This window comes from Calypte anna, chromosome 2 (assembly GCF_003957555.1).
Source record: "Calypte anna isolate BGI_N300 chromosome 2, bCalAnn1_v1.p, whole genome shotgun sequence".
NCBI lineage: Eukaryota > Metazoa > Chordata > Aves > Apodiformes > Trochilidae > Calypte > Calypte anna.
Window position 1 is genome coordinate 64,714,746 of NC_044245.1, and position 17,527 is coordinate 64,732,272.

General features: G+C 43.0%; 1 protein-coding gene across 1 annotated transcript; it reads right to left on the reverse strand.

The window, feature by feature from the left end:
- Positions 1-5,783: 5,783 nt before the first annotated feature.
- GCNT2 (glucosaminyl (N-acetyl) transferase 2 (I blood group)) lies at positions 5,784-15,730 on the reverse strand. Its single transcript, XM_030445530.1, has 3 exons — positions 14,809-15,730; positions 7,116-7,208; positions 5,784-5,974 (listed from the first exon to the last, which is right to left on the reverse strand). Exons 1-3 carry the CDS (start codon positions 15,728-15,730, stop codon positions 5,784-5,786), a joined length of 1,206 nt encoding a protein of 401 aa, XP_030301390.1.
- Positions 15,731-17,527: the final 1,797 nt, after the last annotated feature.

The window sequence follows — 17,527 nt, forward strand, 5'->3', positions numbered from 1 at the left end:
CCCGCCCGCTCTGACGGGCACCCGGGGAGCGGGCCGCCCGCTGCCTTGCTGGGACGGGTTCTAGGGGTGGGATCGCTGGGTTCCCCCGCGGAGCCCGGCTGCGTGCGGGGGATGCAGTTCGGACACGTCGTGAGGTTCCGTTGGGCAAAGGTTACTCACCGGGTACCGACTGAGCAGGCTCGGGAAGATTAATTACCAATTAATAACTGAGTAGGAAAGTGGTAAGTAAAACAAAATGAAACCATCTCCTCCCCGGCTTTCCAGGCTCCTACTTGCCAGGAAGTGAGGCCGCAGCATCAGCGGAGAAAAAGCAGAGAACATCAGCCAAGCAGGATCGGCTGGTCCTACACCCCCCCCCCTCCAGCCAGAGACCAGGGCCGGCGGACGGTGATAAAACTTAAATGATCTCTTGTTTTTCTTTTTCCTTTTCTCTTCCTTTCCTCTTCCTTTCCCCTTTCATTTCCCCTTTCCTTTCCCCTTTCCTTTCCCCTTTCCTTTCCCCTTTCCTTTCCTCTTTCCTTTCCTGTTTCCTTTCTCCTTTCCTTTCCTCTTTCCTTCCCTTTTTCCTTTCTCCTTTCCTTTCCTTTCCCTTCCTTTCCTTTCCTTTCCTTTCCTTTCCTTTCCTTTCCTTTCCTTTCCTTTCCTTTCCTTTCCTTTCCTTTCCTTTCCTTTCCTTTCCTTTCCTTTCCTTTCCTTTCCTTTCCTTTCCTTTCCTTTCCTTTCCTTTCCTTTCCTTTCCTTTCCTTTCCTTTCCTTTCCTTTCCTCTTTCCTTTCCTCTTTCCTTTCCTTTTCTTTCCTATCCTTTCCTTTTTTCTTTCCTTAACATCTCTCTCCTCAGAGTGACTAATTTAGATAAAATCTCGCCTCTTGTGAACTTGTTTCTTTTCCTTTTAAAGGTGGTGTTATTGCCTCCTTTCCCTGAAATAAATCTTTGCAATTTGCTTAAATTTGCTTGGGCCTGTATATATTTGCAAGGAAAAAAAAATCAGAAGAATCAAACCTTGCGCAATGGAAACTTCCAGATTAATTCCTCCACATGACAATGACCTTACCTCTATACTTCTTTCTATAAGACTCCAAAGAAGAGGTGCACAGGCTAGACCTTTGTTTTATTGTACAAAAATTGTTAAGACATAATTCAACCAAAAGAAAGTTAATACAGTTGTAAGACTTTCGCTAAGCAAACAAAACTGAACCAAAAAGGGCCACCCATTGCAGTTTTATGAGCTCTATGGAAAAGAAGGCTTATACTGAAGGAAAGGCACTTACCAAAACAGTATCTAAATCCTAGTTAGCTTAGCAACTCTTCACATTCCCAATTCATTCTCCCATGTGCTGTGTTTTCCTTTTCCCATCTTCATTTTCCATCTCCTATCTCTTCCCTACTTTTGTCCTAAGGTTCTTTGTGTCTTTTCAGCTGACCTCCTTTTACTGTGTTCTCCGGTTTTCCTTGCTCTGAGGTCCATATATCCTCTTCAGGCATCCTCTATCACCCTTAACAGTGGGTGCATGGAAAAAACTAAGACTGTGTGTCACATTTGCTGAAGTTTGCTGGTTTTTGTGGAGACACTGAGACCTTCATTTTTGTGCCATTATATGCTCCACAAATATTTGTCATTTAGGCATGAAGGCTTTGCAGTGGAGCCTGAAGCATCCAGCCAATATAGTGCTAATGACTGTCTGCAATGACCCGCTGATCAAAACCAGGTTGGGTCTTTTGTTTACAGCAGGACCTTTGCTTTTGGTTTGACATAGGTAATCAATTCAGATAGAAAGGGTTATCTGTTATCTACTTGATGCCATTGTTTTGCCCTGAGTGCCTATTTCTAGGCCTATTCCTAGTGTCTATTTCCAGCCTCTTCAGGTGCTTCTCCCAGAAATGACATTCAGACACCACCCAGATGTTTATCCTCCCCAGGAGCGAGCTCACATAGCAAACCACCATGGTGCTACCTTAAAATTCTGATGGCAGTCACCAACCATGAGCCAGCTGGATGTGCTTGGCAAAGACCTCTTATTGGATGGTCAGCTCTTGGCAGAGGCCAGCATGATCCCTGGTTCTAGTAGCATCAGGAGAGGAAGGAGGTGGCAAGCAGAACTGTAGTTTTAGGGTGGGTGGCACTGTGAATATGGAGCAATGAAAATCCATCTTCATTCAGATACATCTTCATTCAAATCCATCAAGTATGGGTTTATTTACAGAGGGTCAGCAAAAGTGCCTCTCTGCTGTGGAGTAATGCCAGTAAAACTTTTCTTAAGCCTTATGCCAAGATGTTATATTCTTTAGATATTTCCATGTTAACCGGTTCCTGGTGGAAGCTGAGGCCATTACTGTATTCCTGTGTGTCATGCCATAATGCTTTGACTTGGCCTCTGAATCAGTGTGTGCTACTGGGCAAATCTTGGTACCATCCTCCATAATGTTTGCAGCACCTGCAGCTTCTGCTTAATTCATGTTTTGCTGTTCCTGATGTCACTATTGACTTGGCAGGTCAAAGAAGTTACATATGCCGGAATCTTTAACACTTTTAAATAAATTAGAAGCCAGCAACTAACTGAAAAGCCAGTGAGAAGACAGTCCAACCAGCTACTTTGGTTTTGTGCTTCCTGTGGCTATGTGATGATTTATTCATGTGCATCAAAGCTTCAGCCTTGTAGTTGTGGGTGCCACAATGATGGGTTTGTGGTAGCTGTAGTACCCATACATAAATTGAAACAAGGTTTTTGGGACAAGAGGAGTGGGATATTACTAGAGAGCAGACCAGTCTGCAAGCCTAGTCAAGTGTGCTTGGCTTTTGCTCTCTTTTATGACTTCACTGTCACCTCTCCTTTCTGTTACACCACTTCTGTCATTCAGCTGGGGGTAGGAGGTCCAATATTGGGTGCATTTTAGTTGGCTACTATATGACCTCTAAGGTGATGCCTGATAGTAGTGATAAAATTGAAAACATTAATACATTCACATTACTTTCATGCCTTAAGTAAAGTTAAAAGGATATAATGGTAAACCTCTTCTTTATTTTCTTTTCACTAGACCCAACTTGAGTGTCTACCTGGCTCCTAGTCCTGGGATTATCTCTGCCATACTTTCTTTTGGGCTGGCACTGGTACTGCTTGCCCTCTTGATAGCAGCCTGAGGAACTGATGCAGCTAGGACACTGACTAATCTAGCAGAAGTGGGGACAGGAGGGCTGTGAGCCTGCTAGTTTAGGCTGGGTTTTGCAGCACTGTTGCCAGATGTCAAGCCACAAGCTAGACCAAAGGCTTCCCTTCCCTTCTCTTAAAAAAATGCTGCTTGTGGACCCTGCTACCAAACCCCTAAAGCAGCATTTGTGTAGATGCCCAGGTTGGAATAGCAGGCTCAAGTCGTGCATATCTGGCTTTTCTTGGACCCATTCTCCGAACTGTGCTCCCAGGGACACTTTCAATTCCTGCAGTCTGACTTCTTTTGCCATTTTTTTCTGCTGGATAAATCACAGCTGAACAAAAAACTGTGATGTTTTTCTGGGTTCTTACTTAGACAAGTAATAAAAGCCAGTCTTAAATGAACTTATATTTGTTCAGGCTCAGAGTACAACACCCTTTTATATCTGTAGTTTCAAACTGCAAAGCTTATTGCTCCTTCTATTGGGTGCTATTTTGCCATTTTCCTGTGGTGTCTGAACTATGAAATATAATCTTGTTTGTACACTGTAGTACTTTAAATATTCACATAAAATGGTAAAAATACCTTGAGAAATTTCGATCTGGGGAATATTAAGTTTAATAAAACCAGAGAGTGGTTGTCTCAAGTTGGACACCCTTAAAATTCCCTCGCTAAAAGAATGACTCTCTGGCATTCTTCTCCCTTTAGCTGCCACCACAGCAGCAAGTGAGCAGACCTCTCTTATTCTCCCATCCTGAAAAAAATGAAGAGAAATTTCACCAAGGTTCTGCTCTGGAGATAATTTCTCAGTGCCTTTCTGCAGGGATCTGCATTATTAGGTGTTGGCAGCTACAAATGCAGAATAAGCTGACTGAAGCAGTTCCTGCCTCTTCAGACCCTTCCCTGGGGGTTATCAGCCATGCTTCAGGATGTCTGAATATGATGTGTTGTCATTTCCAAACTGCTGCAGCTTGCAATCAAGTTTTCTAAAAGACACTGAATTTTGCAATGGTTTAATAAAGTTAGTTTGCTGTCATTCAAGAGGTGCTCTTTGGTCCATCCTCACATGTTCAGAAGAGAGACAGGAGAGCTGCGCACACTGTCCTCACATTCAGGCATCCCAGTTTATAATGCCTCTGCTCTGCTGCTAACCAGGTCACTCAACAGTGCTGCTAAAACCCCCCATAAATACAGCCATCATAGCTAAAGGAACAAAAGCATTCATAGTTCATAGAATCATAGAATTGGCTGGGTTGGAAGGGACCTCAGAGATCATCGAGTCCAACCCTTGATCCACTACCGCTGCAGTTACCAGACCATGGCACTGAGTGCCACATCCAGTCTCTTTTTAAATATCTCCAGGGATGGAGAATCCACTACTTCCCTGGGCAGCCCATTCCAATGCTTGATCAATGCTAGCCCATTCCAGTGCTACTTTTGCACCCTTGCTTTGGTTTTATAGGACACAATGATCGACATCCATAACTTTTACCTGCTTTTTGCCATACTAAAATATTCCTGACTGCTCCTGTTTTTCTGTGCTGCATTGCTTAAGCTGTTGGGATTTTGTGTGCTTTAAAGGGTTATGTGCACTGGAAAGGAAAAAGCTACCGAGATATTTGATGGCCTCCCTCTGGTGGCTGCTGTGGGGAAATGAAAATAGGGCAATGGTTAAGTGAACTCTAAAGTTATGTGGGTGCTTTAACCATTGTATTAAGATGAAATGAAGGAAACTTGGCAAGAAGGTTCATACCATATCAAAATATGTCACAGAATTACTGCCAAAGCTCAGTTACTGCTCTTTTGGCGTTTAAAATATTTATCTTGCTACCTCCTTCCCTTTTTTCCATCTCTCCCTTCGTGTTCTTCCATATGATGATCTAAGAACACTGGTGAGCCAAAATCTGTGTGAAGCAGTGCTTCTTTATAATTTTTTTCCAGCTCTGCTAGTTAGCCAAGTTAGACAAGTAAGCAAGCCCCTGTTTTTCAGACATGGAGGCTCAGGCTCCTGGGCCTGAAAGCCTATCTGATTTTTCTAACCACACACATTTATCTAGTAAAAGATGTTTCACAGACTTTGTTCCAACAGCTGTAGAAAAAACAGGTAAGATCTGAGTCATCTCTTTTCCATTTCTGGTACCTATCCATCCACTCTCTAAAGAAAGTATCAGGATCTTTGTATGAACAGCTGGCAGTTTTGTTCCTGCTTTTAAGATCTTGCTGTGACTCCACTTTTTTCCTTACCATATGTGTATGCTTGTCTTTGAGGCATGAGAAATGCCAGGGATGCATGACTGTTTATTTTTTAATAGAAAAAGATAGCAATGACAGTGTAGCAAGGCAAAAGTTGGGGCTGGAGAAGAGCCCATTAAAAATGGCAAAAGAGCAAAGGTTCTCTTGCAGCAGGAGGAGCTTTGCCTTGGTGTCTCTTTGAATTTCTTGTGCTTTGGCCTCAGGGTGTTGAGGGGAAGGTGGGGTTTGCAGGGAGCATGAGACAAGTGGACCCAAGCTGGATCTACAGAACATCATAAAGAAAGTTGTCTCATGAGTTTATGCTTCTGGCACAGCAGAAATTAAGTTTGCTGCTGCTACTCTCTTGACTGCTTTTATTGATGTTGTAGCCTGGGGTTTTGCTAGCTAAAAATACCAGTTAGGTTCCACCTGAACCTCACTCTGGGACAAGGTTCTCTGCCGATGTCTCAGCTCCAAGCACTCCACAGTCAGGGGGTATGTTTTAAGCTCAAACTTATTTGCAAACATGCAGGTGGAGTTAAAAAGCCACTTGAGGTCACCTGTTCCATATATACAAATGCCTCTGACATAGTGGCCTGCCAAAAAAAAAAAGAAAAAAAGCAATGTCAGACTCAAGGATCCAAATAATTCTTTTTGAGAATTTTTATCTGCGAGGCCACTGTAAATAATCTCTTACATACCAAATATGCCAGAAGGTCGATCCCAGTGGGGATAACAATGGGGTGAAATGAAGAAAGTTACTTCTAAATAAATAATGAGCAAAATACAGAGATAGCTCAGAAAAAAGTCTTACTATTTGAGACTTCCTCAGGCAAGTTTGAAACTCAGCAAAGGGAAATTTCCCCTGCCAGTGAAGAAAAAACAATACTTTACTTATGCTAGATTTTCCACTAACCAGTTCCTGGTGATATGAGTGTAGTTGCACATATTTCATTCCAGGTATGCTGATGTTAAATTGGTGTAATTGAAGCTGACTGAAGTTCTCAGTATTTTTAACCTCAATACAAACAACTGTGTTATGGATTAAATTTTTTTGAAATAAAATTTGTATCATTAGCATTTTGGCATTCCCTTTCTCACTCCATTTGGATGTGTCAGAAGTAGCAGCAGTGCACAAGGTGCAAACCAGTGACTGAAACATTGGGTGGGCCGTACAGAAGATTATCTACTTCTAATTACATCATGAAGTGATGTGACACAGGAAAACTCAAAGCTCAACCATCACTGTCAGCCCATAGCTCCTTAGGTTCTTCATCAGCCGTGTCCCTGGCAGGCATTGGTGCCCACCTGGGGGTTGCCCAAGTTCACACAGGACACCTGCTCTGTACACTCCTGCTGGCTCTAGCACATCTGCATCCCAGTGTGGGATAGACACACGGAATATTCCACCCACCTGCAAGAAAATTTCACCAAGGCCTTCAAGAAAATAGTCAGCTAACTCATGTGAACACCAGGTGTTGCCAAATATCTCCTTTTCCGGGGCTGATATATTCCATTAAATTCGTGATGAAGAAGCAACCATTCCAGATTTCTGCTTATTTGGCTACTATCATTCACTTATGGACTATGTAGGAGAGGACTCTGTTTTAATGCCTTCTCTCCAACAAAGTACTGTCTAAAAACTGTCTCACATTATGGTTGGAGACTGTTGGAGTACAGGAACATCAGCTGGGTGTTTTTCATTATATGAAAAAGAAGAAGAAATGTAGACATTACCATGGCAACCTCCATGGCTCTCTTCCATATCAATCCACTTCACTGCTTTCAGGTCACCTTCCCATGATGCGTTGGGCATGGAGCCTGGGACATCTGCAATTAGGCAACAGAAAACAAAAAAAACCCCCCATAAACCTGTGTTCAGGTTCATGTCCACTTTCTGGAACCTTCCTCTATAGAACTGTGATGAAATACCTAGGAACAGGCATCAGCAGATACCTGGCTGCTAACCCTGTTTTCAGGTTTCTTCACTGAAAGCAGCTTTCATGACACAGGATGTCAGGCCAAGAGAACTAAACATTTAACAGAAGAAGTAAAATTCTCCTTTTGCAACAGCTTCAGCATGATGCTATATGCACGTATAGCCACTCATATCACCTTCATGACTTCACCTTCAAGGTCTATTTGAACATTGGGCCACCAACACATAGTGTGTGTCACCTTCACATCATTCTGGCAGTGAATACTTTCTTTTGTCCTTCCTTTTTAATGTTTTTTTTTTAAAAAATTCTTTTTTTATTATTATTTTGAAGAAAATATTCTAACAGAACAAATTCAAGTGTGGTATAATTGGATGGAGCTGGAATTTTTGAACCTCAATTATGGCCTTTACTGTTGTATAATAATATGTATAAGTCTGGGCAGATGACAGTATCTAGGGGATAAAGTGGTAAGAGGACCTCTCCTCATCAGTAAATTATGAAGTAATCCTATAAGATGGCAAATGTTAATTTCAAGTAATTAAGGGGGAAATGCTGAACACAGAGTCTTTAATATTTGCTGAAGAGTAAACAGGCAACATGAATGCAATGTGTAGGCAACTGCTGTGAGTCAAAGAAATGTCAGTATCTTCAGTGCAAGGAAATAACCATATCAGTCCATTGCCATGGGATGAAGCCTTTGCCTTTGAAAGGAAGAGTTGATCAGGTAGGTGCAGCTACAGAAACCTCTGTGCTGAATTATTATATTCAGCGAAATAAATTTATTAGTTATTGATAATAAAACTGTCTTCAGAATACAAAAATGAACAAAAACCAAAAAACACTCTAAAAAATCAAAGGCATAAAATAAAAACTTTCCATTAACTCATCTCTTTCAGCAACTTTTGTCTTTCTTATTGGCTTAAGCAGAACGAAACAATGCTGGAGACTCTGTAGCTGCCACCCAGTAGACAAATCAAAAAAGGAAAAGCTGGAAAAGCCACAGTTTCTCACTTTAGACAAACACATATAACTTATCTGCCTGCCTGGAAAAAAACTAACCCTCTTTTATCCTCTCCTGCCCAACAACCAATGGCCACAGTGCCATACCCGAGCTATCAAAAGGCAGAGCAGGAAATGTGGGAACCCATCCTGCAACAAAATCCCAGACAGTGTTTCTGGTCTCTCCTAACAAAGCTGGAAGCAAAGGGAAGGCAATCTTGCTCAAGTGCAGAGCTCATGCATTGTTACCACTGAAGCAGTACCTGGGAGTCAAACTTCCCAACAAATGCAGCAGAAGTGTCAGCACTGACTGATGGCAGTGACCAGGGAAGAGAGGATTTGTACCAACCTGTCCTGTCATTTGTGCTGAGTCTGTACACTGCAAAGACAGCATTTTTCCTCAATTTGCAATGAGATGAGAACAGAACTGTCCTGGTTTGGGCCAGGATAAAGGTGATTTTCTGTCTTGTACTTTTGCTTTTAGCTAAGTCTCTTGCACACTTGCTGAAATTAACAGCAAGTTTCTCAGACAGTGTCTGCTTCTAGGACTGATAACACTTGATGCTTATAGTTACTGCTAGAGACTGGTGTGCAGAGCCAAGGACACTGCTCAGCTCTGAGGAAAACTTTTACCCTCCAGAAGGAGTAAAGAGATCCCACCTGCAGCCCTCCTTTGGGGAGGAATGGACAAGAGAGATGCCAGAATTGACCAGACAGAGTACTCCATCCCATATACGTCATACTCAGTATAAATTGGAGGCATCACAAGAGCTTCCAGCTTCCGACTTCCTGCCCTTCCTGCCTTTCCTGCTTCCCTTCCTTCACCCGGCATCCTGGGAGGATTCCATCCATTCGTCTGCCTGTGCTCCTGATCCGTGCCAGCCCATATCTGTGTGTTCCTGCCTCCAGTTCCCAACTGCTGCCGACTCCAGGAGTCCAGCCTGGACTTTCCCAGGGCTGCCCTGCAGCCTTGGGGGTGACGTGAGAGTTACTGGGGGGAGATGGGGGAGGAGCGTGGTATCCATTCATAATTTCTGTTTCATTAAAGCTGTGTAGTTTAGTTTCCAACCCATAAGTCTCTCTCCCTTATTCTCTCTCCTCTCTTTATCAAGGAGGAGAGAGAGATTAATAGAGAGCATCTGTCACTCGGTTTAATTGCCAGGACAGTGTTAAAACGTGACAAGAACATTTTAGAGCTTGTACAAAATGCGTAATAGCACTAGCTTAGAGCTAGTGGGACCTATGCAAAGACATGGAACCTAAAACCTTCAGATATAGATTTAACTACAAAAAAACAGACATAGTAATCTCCATTTCTGACTTCTCTCTTTCTTTAGAACCAATTAGCCCTCTTCCCAACGTTCATAACTTTGTTTAAAATGTGTATTAATAGACTTTTTATTTTGCTCATTAACTACAATCCTAAACACAGTGAATTGCCAGCAGTTCTATTGTCATAGCTAATGACTGCAGCACACATAAGACTTCAGTTCTAAAACAGTAGCTGAGACAGTGTCATTGTCCCATACTTGATATTTTCTAAAAATTAAAGGTGAAGGAACATTTTGCTACTGTTTTGTGGGTTTTTTTCTTCCTTCTGGATGGCAGCAGGTACAGAACCTCTGCAGTTATCATGAAGCAAAAGCTATGTTGCTTGTGAATAACAAACCAGAGCCTAAACACACTGCATATTGTCCTGGGTGTTTGGTTTTGGGGTTTGTTTTTGTTTGGGGCTTTTTTGTTTGCTTGTTTTTGAGAAATTGGATAGAAGAAAGGTTAAGCATCAGGGTTTTTTTCTGTTTTCTTGCTTTACTCTGTGTTTTTATGGATAGTTTGGTCCTGATAAGTAAGGATGGCCATTTACCAAATTATGACATTAATATTGGGTGAAAAAAAGTCAGCATGATCCAACAGCAGAGCCACCATACCCCCTTAAACAGAGATGCATTGCTGCTAAAGTTAGAACTTCATGACCTACTTCTCCTTCCCTTCCCCCCCTCTAATATACTGAGGGAATAACATGCCAAAAAGTGTGGGTTTGCCCTATGAAAAAATCAGAAAATATTATTCTGTTGCAAAAAATATTAAACTAAATATAACACTTTACAAAAGACAAAAAGAGGCAGTGATGGCAGAGGATAAACACTGTAAATGGCCTGTGAGTTGCATTACCATCCCAAATTAAAAGTCTGTTCATAACAGATGGCAATAAATGTAGTGTATGGAAAGACCTGAAAAATGCTGACACAGTGAGAAAGCAAAAAGATGACTGACAAAGCAGGAACTACCCCAGGACATCCACAGAAGCACTGGAAGGCACTGTCTTCCAGGAATGCAAAGCTACTGACTTCACATTACTCACTATCTCCCAAATTTACTGGAGTAGGCATTTTTGTAAGTTAATTAAAGAGTGGAGGAAAGTGTAGCTCAGCACTGGGAAAAAGAATGAATTTACCACATTTTCCTTAAAAAATTTGGTTGAGTGACAGATTTCAGATTTGGAAGCTGTGCTGGGGTCCTGTTCTTATAAATACAATTTGTCTGAAAAGGGGTGTTGACAGTAAAAGTTAGTATAAACTCTGGCATGAGTTGTTTGACATATGTTTATCTCCTCTTCCACTCCATCGATGCTAGCAGAGTTTTGTCCCCAGAAACAAGGAGAGGAGAAGAGCCACCTCACAGGCACTACTCTAGAAGGAAATTTTCTGCCTCCGGGTCTTAGAAACAGCCACGAGAAAAACTGCATTGCTCAGGTGTGGAGATACCCACAAGTGACCAGAAAGAAAGGTGAACCTCTCTGTAGTGAAATGAGGCAACCAGGTGCCACTAATTGCCAGGCAGTGGGCGTGAGCTTGTGTCAAGCCCACCTGTGCCTGATTAGGGCGGGCCCCAACTGCGCACGAGCAGGACCAGGGGGCCAATAAAAGGTGAGGCCTGAACTCACAAGCTCAGCTCACACTGGAACTCACAACCTCGGCATGCTTGGCTTTAACTGCTTCTCTCAGCACTGCACTACCTTCATTGCTCCACTAGAGCTCATTGCTGTCAGGGTGAGGCTTCTGAGTCTCGAACCTGCGGCCTTCAGCATTGCTCGGGTTTGTCGGTTACTGCGTGCTCAGCCGGCTGCGCAGTTGGGGCCCACCCTAATCAGGCACAGGTGGGCTTAACACAAGCTCACGCCCACTCCCTGGCAATTAGTGGCACCTGGTTGCCTCATTTCACTACAGCTCTCCAAAGCCTTAAATTTAATGTCTTGCCAGAATGGCAGAGTTTTGGAGGCAGGGAAAAAATGTTCTGCTTCAGAGCCTGTATTTCATCCTCAGGATAAAGACCACACAATTTGTTTCTCTGCTAAGCTTTTCTTGGGTTTTTTTGCTATTGCAGTTCCAGAGAGTGCTGATCTCATGTGTGTGGGCTCCAAGAAACAGCCCACTTTTCCCTCTTTGCTCACTACCATGTATTGTGAAGACAAACACAGACAGCCACACAAAATAAGCCACTGCACTGGTATTTTCTGCAACATATAAACCAATGCTGGGCTGGTAATCTTGCAGCATAAAGGCTGCCTGATTTTCCTTGACTTTCCAAGTCCTGTACCCATGATCCCAGGATCAAAGCAATGCATCAGTTTAAACCTAATGGCCAACAAGCTACTCTCCACCTGTCCCCCTGGAGCACCCTGTGTTTCCTATTTAGCATCTCCCTCTAGAATGGAGAACAACTTCTTTCCATTTGTGTGCTACCAACAGATCCAAGATTTTCTCCTTCACCTTATAAGCTGGTCCTTTGGAAATCTGCCAATAATGGTGTACATATCACCCTTGGGAATATTATTATGCAAGTCCTGGTTGAAATCAACCATAACTTTTGCTGGACCCTCTTGCAACCCTCCTCACTGCAAGAGTCCCTCTTCTGGATGCAAGACTTCACTCCCAGGTTCCTCCAATCTATTTTAGTCCCTTCCAGATTCTCCAACAGTAAATTAGGTTGGTTTGTTTCTTTGGTGTTGATTTTTTTTCAGCTTTTATCATCTTACAAAACTTCAATAGGGAGAAATCAAGGAGTTAAGCTGTCAGTGTTAGGAGGATGGAGCGAAGCTGATCAGAAAATGTGTGTAGAATGGAAATGGCCATCTCTTAACCATGTGCAGCAACAAAAATTTATCTGATCAGTCCCTTTAGAGATCAAGCAAGAATTATTTATTCTGAAATCCTGTTTTTTTCTGTTTTCTTATTTGTCCTCTGAGACAAGTTCTCCCACCTGTCCATAGGAGGGAGGTGGCTGAGAGTCCTGAAAAGATATTTTCTTCCAAGATGAGATTGCAACAATGGAGAAAACCCCCACCACCCCTCCTTAAAAATGTATGAAGACTCAAAGTTTCTGTTTTGCCACCATACATTCTCTTTTCTGTGGGGTATGTGCATGAAAAATGTGTGTGTGGAGGGGTGAGTAGTTAATTAAAATAAACTCAATACTATCAAACATTGAAGCAGACCTCAGAACCTTGAGAGGGAGGGAAGGAGGGAGTTGGCAAAACAGCAACTGGGAATGTCAAGAAAAGTTTGTTACCACAGTTGGACTGAAGTTTAGTTGGTAACATGCATGAGTTGTGACAGACATTACCTGATGCTAAAATTTAGAAACAAAAAAAGTTCTTCCTTAAATTACTCTAATCAGATTTTGTTCTTCAAGGAGTTGTGCTATTTGAACTCAGTTCAAGTCTTATTTGAACTTCAGTTCAGTCTGACAGTTGTGAAGATAATGGAGAATCAAGCAAAGGAACTCAAGCCCATTTATTAACTGCAACTATTCTAAAAGACTTCCTGGAAACACACTCTTCTTCACCCCATCATCACTACATAGTGTTTTAGAGAAGGAAACAACAGATTGTGAAACAAAATATCACTCCTATTGAAAGCAGTAGTTAAATTCATTGACTGAGGATTGCACAGAGACCAAACCCTGTTTTAAACTGTCTTCTCAGATTAAATTTAATATCTGAATGAATGGTAAAGGACAAGCATAATTTCCCAGGAAGTTTGGTCATGAAGAATGCCCATTTGTGATTGAAGTGACTGTGTTGCAACACCTTCCCTGAAGCAGGTTTTTCAAAAGGGGAAGGTTTTGATGATGAGATTACAACAGTTTTGCAGCATGAGACTCAATAACTCTCAGGAAAATCCCTATTTTTAAATACCTTATTTCTGTGAGAGGTTCTTGCTCAAGCAGGAAGTCTCATTAAACTAATGGAGAACATGATCAAGAAAACAAGGATTAGTTAAATGAGTAATGCTGCAGACCTAGGTACAAAGTACTTTTTTTTCCCAGAACGTGGCTTATTCAACTAGCATCACTGTCTGGAATCATGTTAAAAATCTTTTGCTTCTCTGTCTGTCTGCCTGTCTGTCTGTCTTTTGAATGATGTGCAGCTAAGGCAAAGGAACAATTTTAACAGAACTGCAATGCTATGAGTTAGTATGATGCATGTGTTACAGAGGAAGTCATTCCAAGAGCCTGTCTCTAAACAACAGTAGAATGGGAGAGGTATCAAAGTAGTTGTGAATGACTAAGTTGTTGTAGTGGGAAGCTCAGTGTAAGCTAAATTGTCTGGAAAAAAAAATATCCAGATCTGTTGGCACAAGCAACTAGCTACGTAACAACTTTCAACTAGGGAACTGCGTAACATGATGGATCAATGTGTTTGCAGTGCTTCTCAGAATTTTTTGGCATTACTTGTGGGGTTTTTGTGGGATGAACGGCCATATAGGCCACATTGTGAATGAGCCATGGGAAATATTGGTAATGTTAAACAATGTGCCATGAGAGTTATGAATAGACAATGCCGGTAGTGTCAGAAAATGTTAGAAGTTTAGACAATGCTGGTTTATGCTGTTTTACAAACTTATGCTGTTTTAACCCTAATGTAAGACAATGCTGTTTTATAAAAGACAAGGTGGTCTTGTAAATTATGCTGAGCTAAAGACCTTGAAGCAACTGAAAAGTTAAACAAAAGAAGATGAGCTACATGCAGAAGACAAGGAGATGTGGAAAAAAGCTATTGCAGGTAAATTGTGGACTGAATTAGCATTACGTAATCTGTATGTGGTCATTTTTTATTCGTTAACCAATTAGCTTTAAAGTTAAGAGTGTAGTCATCACATAATAACCAATCACTAAGTGCCATATATTTAGTAAAGACACACTTGTTTGTATATAAGCACAGTCGTGGAGGTAAATAAATGGGATTTGCTTTCAATCATATTGATTGTGTTGGCATCTCTCCGTACCCTCTCGTCATCAATTACTCTTGTATTTCACTGCCACATCCGAAGTATGAGAACGAGGTGTTCCTCGAGAGTCTCGCTGGGATGTGAAGCCACAGCTTCAGAAAAACTGCAGTGCAATTTTAACGCGGACACTCCCATCTCCCAGTCCCACAGCATCACCCACCACAGGCCTGCCCTTACCTGAAGTGTACCGCATGCACTCACCAGGGATCCTGTTGAGTGTCACCCAGAAGTGCTCATCAGGGCTGTAGGTGTCCTCAGACCAGGCCAGCAGATCGATGGCACGCTGGTCCTGCAGCACAAACTCCACGAAGGGCCGGCTGACGGCCACGTAGGCAGAGCCGAAATAGAGGGTCAGGTTGTGGGGTGGGGGCCCTTTGGGCACCAAGGTCCACAGCATGAAAGAGAAGAGAGAGTAGAGCTGTTCCCTGTGCACGTATTTGGTGCGTGAGGTGATGTGGGGAGGGGGCAGCACCCCAGGTGTGACATTCTTTCCCCCGAGCCTCTTCAGTAGATGAACGATCTCCCGGTTGGTCTTCAAGGGGAAGTCCTGGCCGCAGGTGTTGAGGAGGTAACGCCAGGGCACGGCCGAGGCCAGGAGGTCCCTCATGCAGTGGAGGTCAGCTCGCAGGCGGGAGACACCTCCGTAGACCACCCGCTCCAGCCGGGAAGGGAGGAAGGCGTTGGGGAAGCAGCTCACCAGGTGTTTCACTGCCCGCTGGAAGGAGGATGGTGCCTTGGCATCCACGTGGACACAGTAGATGTTCTGGGGCATGTACACGGCCCTGAAGAGCCGCTCGAAGGTCTCAAACTCCTTGTGCAGGGTCATGATGTAGGCGATGGGGAAGGCAGCCTCCTCGTCTGAGAGGGCCCGGGTGACGTAGTGGTTCTGCGTGATGTACTCCGTGCAACTGGATTGCCCAAATGATGTTTTCAAAGTGTTTTCTTTCAGAAAGGGCTCCTTACCTTCAATAAGTGCTTTACAGGCTTCTGCTAAGGTTGAACTCACCGAGAAGTTCAGCCTCCTCAGGGATCTTTGTGCGTGCAAATCGACCACATAGAAACCAAATGGAAGTGAAACACTGAGAATCAGGACAGCAAAGAAGCAATATCTGAGTGTATTCATTGCCTGTCAGAAAAAAAGTCTCAATTGAAATATTGCAAGAAGGTTACATCAGACACCACAAAGAGCCTGTTTCTCTGGCTGCCCTCATTTCCTGTAGTAGAACACATGCCTCTGTCTGATGCATGATATGTAGTTGCCATCCTTACTTTCAGTATTAATAGTTTTATAGTTGTCACTGATGTGGAAGCAGCGAAAGTAGCAAAAAACTTGTTGGTGGAAGGTGCTTCACAACACCCTGAAGATTAGACCAACACACTGCATAATCCTAGGCTTGGCAATGAACTGCTAACACTACATATTTCACAGTGTCCACAAATTTAATGTATAGGCATAATCTTAACTGCTTCCTCCCCACTCACCATGCATATGCCATATAGCTGTAGAACTTCCTGTGCATGCAGCCTGTGACAGGAAAACCTCATATACACAGCTTGTATCATTCTGTTTTTACTTAAAAGATTGGGGTCTTTTTAAACCACACAAGTCTCTCAGTCATTGCTGCTTCAGAATTGTGGAACGCTTTTTCAGCACATGTTGCTACCATGTAAGGCCACTAACAATCACATACAAGAAAGAGGATAATCTTTTTTGCCTCTGTGCAGAATTAAATCAAAGCCAGCAGGTTTTTTTCATCAACATTTTCTTAATTTCTAAATTTGAAACCTGCCGAATAGTTTCTGCTAGGTGTCATGGATGAGTTGTGATGAGCTCTGGGCTCCATCATGTGGAACCGGGTTAGTGAAACCTGCTATTTAAATGACTTAAGCTAACCTAGGGCTTTCTGAGGAGGCATTCTTGTTTCTAAGAGCCACACATGCATGTGGTGTAACAACATATTTAAGCAATGAGATCTAGGGGCATGGCTCTGACCAAAGTGAAATATGTGGTAACTCTCTCCCACCTGTGAGTGTGCTCATGTCTATCTCCTCTCACGAGACAGCACATTTTCACCACAAACTTTTTCCAACATAAAGCCCTTTTGCTCCTAAAAGAAGTAACACTGAGGCAATATCAGATGATCTGAGATTATGCCGATAAAGTTTTGACTGGGCAGCCAACGTGCTACAGAGGAAAAATGCCATCACCTACCTTCCAACTCATGCAGACAAGCCACCTAAGGCACGGGCAGATCCCTTCCAGAAGCTGCATTTTCCTCCCATCCTGGCTCTCAACAATCTTCAGGGGTCTCTGTTCAAACAGACTGAAGGCTTCAGGTGGTAGCTTCATCCTATCAGGTACAGTCACAAGCTGTAAGGAGGAGAGGAGCAACAGAGAAAATTTCTAAGGACTCATAGCCAGGTTGCCCCTGAAGTGGAGCACAAAGGACATACCTGGCAGCCAAGTTTATGCATCAACAACAAGCAGCAGAGGAGCTCCTCTCCAGGGAGTCAGCAGGGACAGGTAAGGAAGCTGGAGAGCTAGTGCAACCTTCTTCATGGACACAAGCACCTCTGGAAGGAGGGCTCTAATGGAGCTGAGGAGCTGGAACAGAGGTGTGCAAAGTGCCAGGGTGACTTACCTGATGTTGCTGAGAAGTCATCTGGAAAATGCTGCCACAGCCCAGCCATACAGCTTGTTAGAAGGCAGATTCAGAGAGATGAGCAGATCCTGGGTGGAGACCAATGTCCAGATCCATCAAAGAAGTACACAGCAAACACCACCTTGAAGATAAACATGTCCCAGCTCAGTGGCTGGTGAATACTGCCCTGAGGTGTACAGACTTGCCTGGAATGCTTCAACCACTGCTCCTTCCTTATTTGATTGTTACAGTGATTTGTATCCAGGAGTGAACAACCA

Excerpts from the sequence above, each read along its gene's own strand:
- GCNT2 (XM_030445530.1), bottom strand. The coding sequence starts at position 15,730 with ATGAATACACTCAGATATTGCTTCTTTGCTGTCCTGATTCTCAGTGTT. Across the intron at positions 7,209-14,808 it reads GACACTCAACAGGATCCCTG|ATGTCCCAGGCTCCATGCCC; the intron begins GTGAGTGCATGC and ends GCCTAATTGCAG. Across the intron at positions 5,975-7,115 it reads GAGCCATGGAGGTTGCCATG|GCCACTATGTCAGAGGCATT; the intron begins GTAATGTCTACA and ends TTTTTTTGGCAG.